At 40.3% G+C, this 10,557-nt stretch overlaps 1 protein-coding gene across 1 annotated transcript in view; it reads left to right on the top strand.

The window, feature by feature from the left end:
- Positions 1-6,163, top strand: part of LOC101846081 — a 21,791-nt gene extending 15,628 nt beyond the window's left edge. Inside the window, exons 8-9 of the mRNA XM_005102127.2 lie at positions 4,175-4,285; positions 5,782-6,163. Coding sequence (XP_005102184.1) covers positions 4,175-4,285; positions 5,782-5,966 — 296 coding nt within the window. The 3' untranslated portion in view covers positions 5,967-6,163. The remainder of the gene's footprint in view (positions 1-4,174; positions 4,286-5,781) is intronic.
- Positions 6,164-10,557: the final 4,394 nt, after the last annotated feature.

Here is a 10,557-nt window from a genome sequence, read left to right as displayed (position 1 = left end):
CCTCATCAACACTGGTCCCTCTCCTCAACATTGCCCCACGTCTTCAACATTGCTCCACCTCATCATAATGAGGGTACAGTGGTGGAGTGGAGCGGTCAGTGCGCTCGTCTCAACGCGGAAAGTCGGACACTGATTTTTTCGCCCCCTCCTGCCCACCCAGCAGTAATGGGTACCTGACTTCGAGTTTTGGAAGTAAAGGCGGCGTGGAAAGGAACTGGCCATCCTACCACAATATGCCGAAGGCCAAGGAAGTTGTCTCACTAACAAGGCCATCCCCAATATCCGGATCAGATGCGGGAACAACTTTACTTTTAATACTGTACCTCTTTAGTTTACAAATCTCTTCCAACAAGGAACTAATTTTCAAATACAGCTTGTTTGATCTGTGCATCAATTGAACCGCCTTATTTTGACCTCACCAAAGCAAGATTTCATCCAAAGGCAAATGACACAATGGCTTTTGTCAAAGTCTTTCATCCAACCATAGATTTCACAGCTGTAGCAAGAAAAATGAGTCACTGTAAAGATTTTTTACTCGCTACGTAAAGCAAGGTCAGAGGAAATTCCTGTTCTTTGTTGCGGCAGCGACGATACAAATGTGGGGACAGAAGAACAGTAAGTCCAGCAAAAATGCTGACATGAAGGTATGAGATGAACAAGAAAGATAAAGGTATCAAAAGAGATCAACATTTAGTAAATATCCAACCACCCATCTCCTTTTTCATCTATACACATAAAGGTTATTCACAGTCACTTCACTCTTTATGTTCTAGGGAGGTAGACCCTCTATGCCAGGGCCGTCTCTTGGTACAAAATCTAAAAGTGACATATACGTCACGAATTTGGTCGTTAAATGAAAACTGGTGAACCAATTTTGATAGTTCTTCATATATTGAATGAACTTCCTGTAAAAGATACCTGTTTTCGGCTATTGCCAAAAAGTAATTTGATTTTGAAGTTATAAAGGAATGGGCCCAAACCGCTGAGAGCGGCTTGCTGGAGATAAGGAGTTAGATAACAATGTTTTCTTCCATGTCACCCTCAGAGTGGAAACTGATGGACGATGTGTGTGTGACCACGAGTCATCATGGGTCTCCCTGTTCACACCGGGACCAGTGTGGCTACCACGAGATATGCACCCAGCAGGGGTCAAAGGGAACGGTTTGCTCGTGTGAGCCGGGAAGTGGCTACGATGCCGTGCAGCAAATGTGCATGAGGGAAGAGACAGGAACTCCAGAGAAAAGTACGTATTTAGAACAATGTACAAATTTTGTAGGAGAGAGAAAAGCACTGTTTCATTCTATGTATTTAGAGCAAAGTACGTTTAGAAGTTTTTATATCAGCAGCAAGTTGTTAAATTGTCCGGAGCTTAGAAAGCAAACATTTCACGGAAGAGAGAAAAACACTGTTTCATTTTCATAACAATAGAATAATGAACTTTCAGAAGTTTTTATATCGGCAGCAAATTGTTAAATTGTCCGGAGCTTAGAAAGCAAACATTTCGAGAAAAAACTTTTCATTCTCATAACAATCACTCTTACATTTTACGTTTTTTCTTGCTATTTTCAACTTTCAGAATTTGAATTTCAGCACAATATTTCCTGAGAGCATGCGACCAATACAACACAGGTTAAGATACTGCAATATTTTAAAAAATTATCAAAATTTTCGGCTGAATATATTTCAATATCTGGTGGAAGATATGTTTTTCGTACTCTCCATATTGTAAGGTCTCTGTATAAGTAAGGCACTTGGTCATGGTTGCAAGAAAAAGAAATATCTTCCAAGTTTTTGTCTCAAGCTGTAATCCAGAGCTAAACAAAAATTTAACGTTTTTGTGCCATTTTATGCTTAATAAAAATAATAAATAGCATTTGCATAGCGCATATCCCCGCTCAACAGCAGGCTCTATGCGCTTTACACTATATTATTACCCCAGCAGACCATAGAACACTCCGAAACATTCTCAGCTTCCCGGGAAGCATACAGTGCAAGCAGCTGATTAAGCGCTCAAACACTAACAAACTGACAAGATCTTTCGCTGTCTATAGCCGGGTACCCATTCCCACCTGGGTGAAGTGAGGAAAATTCGTGTAAAGTGCCTTTCCCAAGGACACAACGTCCAACCCCTGATGGGATGCTTGAAGAAAAAATTTCCCATGCTGTTATTAAGGAAGCAATCTTTTCTTCTGTTGTAGACATTGGTTGTGCCGTTGTCTTGTGTTTGTGCCTGCAGGTGGTAGTTAACGGTGGGAGCTGTTGCAACCCATCTCAGGCTTATCTCTTTTCTCTATCAAAAATTGTTCTGTCAATGATATTCGTTAGATATTGTATGTGGGTGGTTTGTGGGTGCTCTGGTGTGGTTCGCTCCTTCTTTCCTATCAAACATCTATCGTCCTTATCTCTCCTCCTTGTGGGTGGTTGGCAGATGCTCTGGTGTGGTTTGCTCCTTCTTTCCTATCAAACATCTATCATCCTGATCTCTCCTCCTTCTTTTTTGTGTTTGTTACTCTCTTGTAACACCTCTAATCTTCGGCACTTATATGACCTTATTGTGTTGCAAGTGCCGTAAAACACTTACTAAAACCAAGTCTCCTCCTTCTTTGTTTTGTTTGCTTCACTCTTGACCTTATTGTGTTACAAGTGCCATGGAACTCTTACTGATGGGTGGTTGGAGGGTGCTCTGGTGTGGTTTTCTCCTTCTTTCCTATCAAACAACTATCGTCCTTACCTCTCCTCATTTTTTTTGTGTACGTTCCTCTCTTGTAACATCCATTCTTTGGCACTTATATGACTTTATTGTGTTGCAAGTGCCGTAAAACACTTTCTAAAACAACAAAAACCATCTATTGTCCATATCTTTCTCCTTCTTTGTTGTGTTTGCTTCACTCTTGACGTTAATGTGTTGCAAGTGCCATAGAACTGTTACTAAAACTAAAGTGATTGTGCTTTTTGTAGTTGTGGTAGACTGAGTTACGACTTGAAAGGGAGGGTGAATGTTTTTCATTTGTACTTCTTTGTCTACTCGAGTGAGTAGGTTTGTGGGTGGTTGGCGGGTGCTCTGGTGTGGTTTGCTTCTTCTTTCCTATCAAACATCTATCATCCTTATCTCCCCTCCTTCTTTTTTATGTTTGTTACTCTCTTATAACACCTCTAATCTTTTGGCGCTCATATGACCTTATGCAGTTGCGAGCGCCGTGAAACCTCTACTAATACAAATGAGTAGGTTTTGCTACTAGTAAACAGGCTTCAATCATGCATTAACAGTTTCTGTACTCTTGTCTTCTTTTATTTGTTTTGATGTCATGCAGACAAGCTTCATATGAATTTATGCAGTTGCGGGCATCATAAAACTCTTACCAAACTAAGCAAACTGGATGTCTGTCAAAACTGCCTGGTCTTTATGGGCTCATTTGTCTTGATCACTCTTCCAGATTTTCTCGTTGTGAAAACTGATGATTGGTTTGAGAAAACTGCTTCACAACTAGCGCTGGAAATTTGTCTTTGCTAACTGTCATAATGCAATTTCATAAATTTTCTTATTTTTTCATTTTTTGTTTTTAAAGTGTTTTACGGCGCTTGCAACTGCATAAGGTCATGAGCGCACGGGACCCTTTAGACATTTTCAGTTGGTAGGAAATTTCGCCCAGGTGGTGACCGAAGCCTACTCTTATCGATTTTAGACCACCAAGGGATCATAAACATGTGCAACTTGCAGGTGACCTCCAAGATTTTTCGCCCTTGTCCGAGAAGGCTAGGTGTAGATCTCTCCAACCAGAAGTTCAGAGGTGTGGCTGAAAGACAACAGTAAGAAGGAGCCAAGGAGTAGCAGTAGAAAGGCTGCAGAAAGAGTCAGGACCCCGGAGGATGGGGCAAAGGTGGTGAGGAGGCGGGGGCAGAAAGTGGAGACAAAAGCAGACGACAGAACATTGCTAGAGAGCAGCAGGAAAGGAGGTGAATGGAGACAATTTTAGAGAAGAAAATTTTTCCGTCGCTACCCGGATTCAAACCCGGGACCTTTGAATGAGAGGCCAACACCTTCACCTCTTGGCCACGAGAGCCCCCAGTTTTTTTACAAAATCCCATTGGCATCCGTGGACTGTATGTAGTACCCTTTTGATTCTTTAAAAAAATTCAAAACTCATTTCTAACTCAAGTTTACGCTCACTTTCAGATTCTTCTTCGAGCCACCCTGATGTCCCTGCACCCGCCCCACACTCAGGCTCAGGGTCAGGGTCAGAGCCGGGATCACAACCTGCAGAAGCCAAAACCTCACCCAGCAAATGTGAGTGACCAGCTCATAGACTCTGCAAAGTAATCCGTCACTGCGCTAGTAAAATGGAACATCTCATTTTTGCTACTTTTGAGATCAAAGAAAAAACAACCTTTAACTAGACTATATCATCGCGTAGACCCTGTAAAGTAATTCATCACTGCTCTAGCAAAATGTTACACATCTCAGTTTTGCTACTTTTTTAGATGAAGGGGAAAAAACTGTTTAATTAGACTATTTATCATGATCTAATAATGGTAAGACTTGCCATACATGTTGTTTTTGTTTTTTTGTGACTGCCAGCGCATCTTGTTTTGATTTTACCAAAAGATAGATATTAGTACCACCAAACAAAATGAAGGGCTAATTGCATTTTGGCACAACTCTGAGTTATACCATTTTGCAAGTGCAGTGACGAATGGACTCTTTACTGAGATCAGAGAGAGATGTAGCTTTAATTCTTTTTGGCACAGTTCTAAGTTATGCCATTTTGCAAGTGCAGTGACGAATAGACAATTTACTGAGATCAGAGAGAGAGAGATGTAGCTAGCTTTAATTCTTTTTGGCACAGTTCTAAGTTATGCTATTTTGCTAGCGCAGTGACGAATGGACTCTTTACTGAGATCAGAGAGAGATGTAGCTTTAATTATTTTATGAGCCCTGATCTCTCCCAGCATGTGTGGTGAGATAGTTGGGCCCATTGCCTTGCATGCGATGGATCTGAGTTTGATTTTCGTATGGGGGAAAAATATTTAATTTGTTGTCTTAGTCCTGTTTGGGTCTGTTCAGATCAGTCCAGGAAAGTCTTGTCAGGATCTAAGCAGCCTTCCTTGAAATTAGTCAAAGTTGTTTTGATGGAAACATGAAATATATCTCTAGCCTTTTTTTTTTATAGTAGAGGTTTTATGGCGCATGAATAAAGCATGAGATGTGACTGTATCTATTAAATACGCATAACTTCCCTGGATTTGCTATCTGTGAGAAGTCAATAATAGGGATGAGAAAGATGGTAATGTATTATTGCTATGAATATATCGCTGTTACGAGGAACCATTGTCGAGGAGAAGGTAAAATAGTTGGGGAGATGCTTTCAGCATAATATTCAATTGTAGATGCCAGAGGCCATTTCAGCAATTTCCCGTGTTGAAGCAAAAAAAAGAGATTTCAACAGAGTTCTGTATTGTAGAATCAAGGAAAGGCCTAATCTCCTGTTGTCGAAAGAGCAGGCAATTTCAGAAAAGTACCCCATGATTGAGGGACTGAGTAAATGGAACAAAAATAGAGCAGAAAGCTTAATAGAGGAAAGTATTCCTTCCTTCCTCTGCCTCAACAACCCCTCCCCATGTTTCCTAAGAAGTTGAGATTGTTTCAGAATGCTATCAGGGTTGCAGGGGTAATGATATAGATTGTAAATCGCATAGAGCTTGCTGTTGAGTGGGAATTTGTGCCATACCAATGCTATCTATTGCTATTATTGATTATTCTTTTCCTGTCTCCCCCTCTTCAAGTGCCGCTGATCATCGGAGGGTCTGTGGGCGGAGTCATCGTGCTAGCCCTGATTGTGGTGGCCAATGTGTACCTGTTCCGTCGCTACCGGCAACGTCGCCACAGGAGAGAGCCTGGCGGTGGACTCCTGGGCGACAGCGACGCACCTCTCTTGGGCGCCGACGACGATACCGATCTGATCATGTGATGAGGATGCAATAGACGCTCTGTGTTGATTGGGAGGGGGTGGATTAAAATGGATTTGTGAGTCATGCTGACAAAATGCGTTACTTCTCGTGATCCACAATAAGGGATAAAGATTGGTGCGGGAGGATGAGAGAAGAGGAGAGTTATGAAGGGAGATGAAAGATAAGCAGAGAGGAAGTGGGAGGGTAGAAGGGGACAGAGGAGAAGGAGGGAAGAAAGGGAAAGGAGAGGGATGGTGGGGAAGGGGAAGTTGTTGATGGTAATGTTCACCTTAACAGGGTCAGAGGATACCCGTATATAAATATTCTATTGTCCCTCCAGTAGAAGGGTTTCTCTCTCTCTCCCTCTCTCTCTCTTTCTCTCTCTCTCTCTCTCTCTCTCTCTTTCTCTCTCTCTCTCTCTCTTTCTCTCTTGCTCTCTCTCTCTCTCTTTCTCTGTCTCTTTATCTCTCTGTCTCTGTCTCTCTCTCTCCAACTGATGGGGTTTTCATTCTGACATCTGTACCTCTATTTGCACAGGGTGACATCTTTTCCTGGTACTTACTCTCATGCCTTCAGTCCAACTCTCATTTCTGCTGCTCTGTTGGCTTAAGGTTCATTATCTCTTTTCTTATGTTTGTGAACATTTCTTTTTTTTTTAGGGGACCATCCGTTGAATTTCTTTAAAGTACTCGAAGAATATTGTGTTTTGAGGCCTGTTGTTGAAAAAAGCCTTGTTGGAAACTAGTTATTATTTCCATGGTTGTTAAACAGATGAATGAATTTCCCTCTCAGCAGATCGTCAATGCTACAAGCAATCCATGTTAAATCCGTGTAGGACTTTTAACATCAGAGACAAAACCTTAGTGTCACGTTGTGTTGTTCCTGTCAAGAGTCATGAAAAGCAAGAAAATAGTAAGCCTTGCCGATAACATTAAGCTTAACTTTTGGTGATGTTGGAAGGTTTGATACAACTTTGAGAGGGTGTAAAAACTGAAAATTCTCACAATTTTGGTCTCAATGGATTGCTTGCTGTGGAGATGAAATGCTGGTACAGAGTGTGGTTTGTAACACTAGATTTATCAAAAGTATCACTTCATTATATTTTCATAATTTCCTGCATTAATAGTACTTACCTTTTTTTTTATGGTCCACCCCTCTGGTTTTATTTTTCAGTGATCTGGTGCTCAAACTGAACCCAAATCTCCCTTGTGCTATACATGCATATCGTATTATTACATTATTATCAGTAAAGATTTCTTTGAAGCCTTTTACGTCTGTTTTTTTATAGGACGTCAGTGTCTTACACTTCTTATACTGGAAACATTCTGCCTTTTTTTCAATCCTTTTTCTTTCTTAAATTTAACTTTATGCTTTGGTTGTGTGGTATTTTATCCAGTTGGATTGGTTTTTGTCATGTTGGACCGAAGTGCGGGTGACCTTAGTTTAAATCTCGACAATGCATTTGTGAACATCGGTTATTTTTGGAGTTTTCTTAGGTCTCCATCCACTTGCCTGGGCTTGTCAGAGATGAGCCTTTTAAGTCTGCCCCCCCCCCCCCTTTTTTTTTTTTTTTTTTTTTGGGGGGGGGGGGGTTGTTTTTCTTTTCAAAACAGAAGGTGATGTAATTTTTTTTTAATGAAAAAGTTCCAGGATGTAATTGAGTTGAATGATAGTGTCTTTCATACAATGTCGTACTGATGGTGTAGGTTGAGGAAATATACAAGCCGGAGGGTGTAATTTCATCTCATCTTGTTTCCCTGCGGAGAGGATGATGGCTGGGAGCTCTCTGCTCTCTCAACTTCTTTTCAGGTTAGCACTCAGCACGGCAGGATTATTCTGCAACAAAAGCAGAGAAAAAAGTTCATGAACTGGCAGAGTAAGGATTTCCAACAAATCAATGCTGTATCATAAGAAACAACCTCTCCTAGATGAAACTCTTAATACGATTTATGTGTAATATTGTTGTGTTAACTACAATTTCCAATGTTCTGCAACATTCCAAGATATGTTATGTGTACCTGTGCAATCAGTTCAAGCTCTTTTCTCTACTGCACTGGCCTTCAAATTCAACATACGGAAGGAAAAAATGTGAAGCTAATTATTTCTTTGGAACTCCTACCCATCACCTGACCTGAACTGTGTTGAAAATGACATAAAACGCAAGGTGCAGCCATAAACCAAACCATTCGAAATCACAACAAGTCGGTGCATTTTAGCAAAGAGCTTTTCCTGTCTTTGTGATATGAATCTCAGTTATTAGACTTGTCTGAACCTCACTCATAATATATATATATATAATATTGTTTTATGGAAGAGGTTGGTCTGTGTTTTATCGTTATACATATCAAGCAATTTTGGTCTAAGGTGTTAGATCGTGGTGTTCTGTAAAGGAGAAAGGACAGCATATTTTGTTGTTGGAGGCGGTTATTTTTTTTTCATATTGTTGAGAGAAAGATGTAACATGTGTGCATACATTTATTGTTGTTGTTTGTAATATTCACAGTATGTCTGTTGTCATTCATCGACACGTCTGTTGTTAGTAGCTCCTATAGATGTTTCAGATGCTTTTTTCCCCTCTCTTTTAAAAAAAATAATGTTTCTGTTGGAATGTATTTAACAGTTTTGTCGTGCTTTGCCAGTATGCTAGGAAATACGCTCTGTGACCTTTATCAGTGTGAAACTTCTGTTATAAACGAGAATTATTTCATTTATTTAAATGTGTGATTTCTTTTTTTTTTTAAGAACAGATCCTTGTTGAAGTTAGCAGAATTTCCTATGTTTCCTATGCTGAATTCTGTCTCTTAGTAATTGCTCCTCACTGTTTCTTTCTCATCTGTTAAATTATGTCAGCTGTTTTATCTTACGGGATACCTTTCCCTTTGAAGTGAAGAGCTTTGCTGTTGTCAATGCCTTGTAGACCAACGTTAGTTTGTAGATGATGGATATAATTTTCATCTATTACTCACTGTCGTAGAGACTGATATCTACTCTTTCTTCCTTCTCCCCTCTCTATCCCCATTTCCCACTGAATTGTTGTCTAGGTTGGAGTGGGGATGATGCAGTGGCTGCTGGGGGCCCTGTGGGTTGGGATTAATTAGAGCCAGCATTGTGCTGTTGGGGAAAAGTGGTCAGTCTCAAAAGCAGACCATTGTTGTACTGTTAGTGTTAGGGAAAAGTGGTGGTAAGCTTTATGAGTAGACTATTGTTGTACTTTTAGTGTAAGTTGTTGTTAGGAAAAAGCAGCCTTTTTTTAAGAGAAGGCTATCGTTGTACTTTTAGCGTTAGTATTGAGGAAAAGTGGTAAGCTTTACAAGTAGGCTATTGTTGATCTGTTAGTGTTAGGGAAAAGTAATCAGTCTCAAGAGAAAGCTATTGTTGTTCTATTAGTGTTAGTGTTAGGGAGAAGTAATCAGTCTCAAGAGTAGACCTTTGTTGTAACGTACTCTTAGTATTAGTGAAAAGTGGTCCGTCTTAATTAAGAGTAGGCTATTGTTGTACTATGTACTATAAGTGTTAGGGAAAAGTAATCAGTCTCAAGAGTAGGCCAAAGTTGTACTATTAGGAGACAAGTGGTCAGTCTTAAGAGTAGGCTATTGTTGTGCTATTTACTGTTAGTGTTTGGGAAAAGTAATCAGTCTCAAAAGCAGGCCAAAGTTGTACTGTTAGGAGAAAAGTGGTCAATCTCAAAAGTAGGCCATGGTTGTATTGTTAGTGTTAGAAAAAAGTGACCAGTCTCAAAAGTAGTCCAGCCGTCATTGTACTGTTAGCCAGAAGTGGTCAGTCTCAAGAGAAGGCCGGCCATCATTTCATTGTCTGTAAGGGAAAGTGGTCAGGTTCGAGACTGGGTAGGTTCTATGCTGGCCTGTCTCGGATGATTCTTTTTTTTTCGCCAATAAGAGTTTTATGGCATTTGCAACACAATAAGGTCATATAAGTGCCGAAGATTAGAGGTGTTACAAGAGAGTAACAAACACAAAAAAGAAGTAGGGGAGATAAAGATGATAGATGATTGATAGGAAAGAAGAAGCAAACCACACCAGAGCACCCACCAACCACCCACCGGATGATTCTGTTCAGGTGGTAGTTTAAGGAGTTAAGTAAATAAACATTTGTTTTTGTTATCTCGAGATTTTTTTTCTCTGGTATAAAATGATGGGACAGACGATTCAAAAGGCCCAAAACTTGTGAATATTGCAAGGCTGCGTGTGTTTTTACCATTCATAACAGAAGGACAGTTTTGTTCTTGTAGCACATTATGTGTATACACATGCTTTTGCAAAACAAATGCTTGCATTTTCACATGCACGTGATCACACACACACACACACCCACACACACACACACACACACACACACACACACACACACACAAACACACGTGGGACTCTCAAAATGACACTCACACAGACAGCCATATTTTGAAAATCAACAACGTCGATTTGGATGACCGGGACAAGGAAAACAAGAACATATTTTCTAGAGGTAGTTCTGTTGTGTGAAGTACTGAATATTAATGATAGTGGAGAGGGACAAGAAAATATTGACTCCATCTGAGTGTGTGTGTGTGTGTGTGTGTGTGAGTGTGTGAGCGTGTACGTGTGTGTGGGGGGG

The sequence above is a fragment of the Aplysia californica genome, unplaced genomic scaffold (genome assembly GCF_000002075.1).
Source record: "Aplysia californica isolate F4 #8 unplaced genomic scaffold, AplCal3.0 scaffold00314, whole genome shotgun sequence".
Classification (NCBI taxonomy): Eukaryota; Metazoa; Mollusca; class Gastropoda; order Aplysiida; family Aplysiidae; genus Aplysia; species Aplysia californica.
Note: the sequence above shows the minus strand (reverse complement) of the source record. Positions and strands in the feature narration are given on the sequence as shown.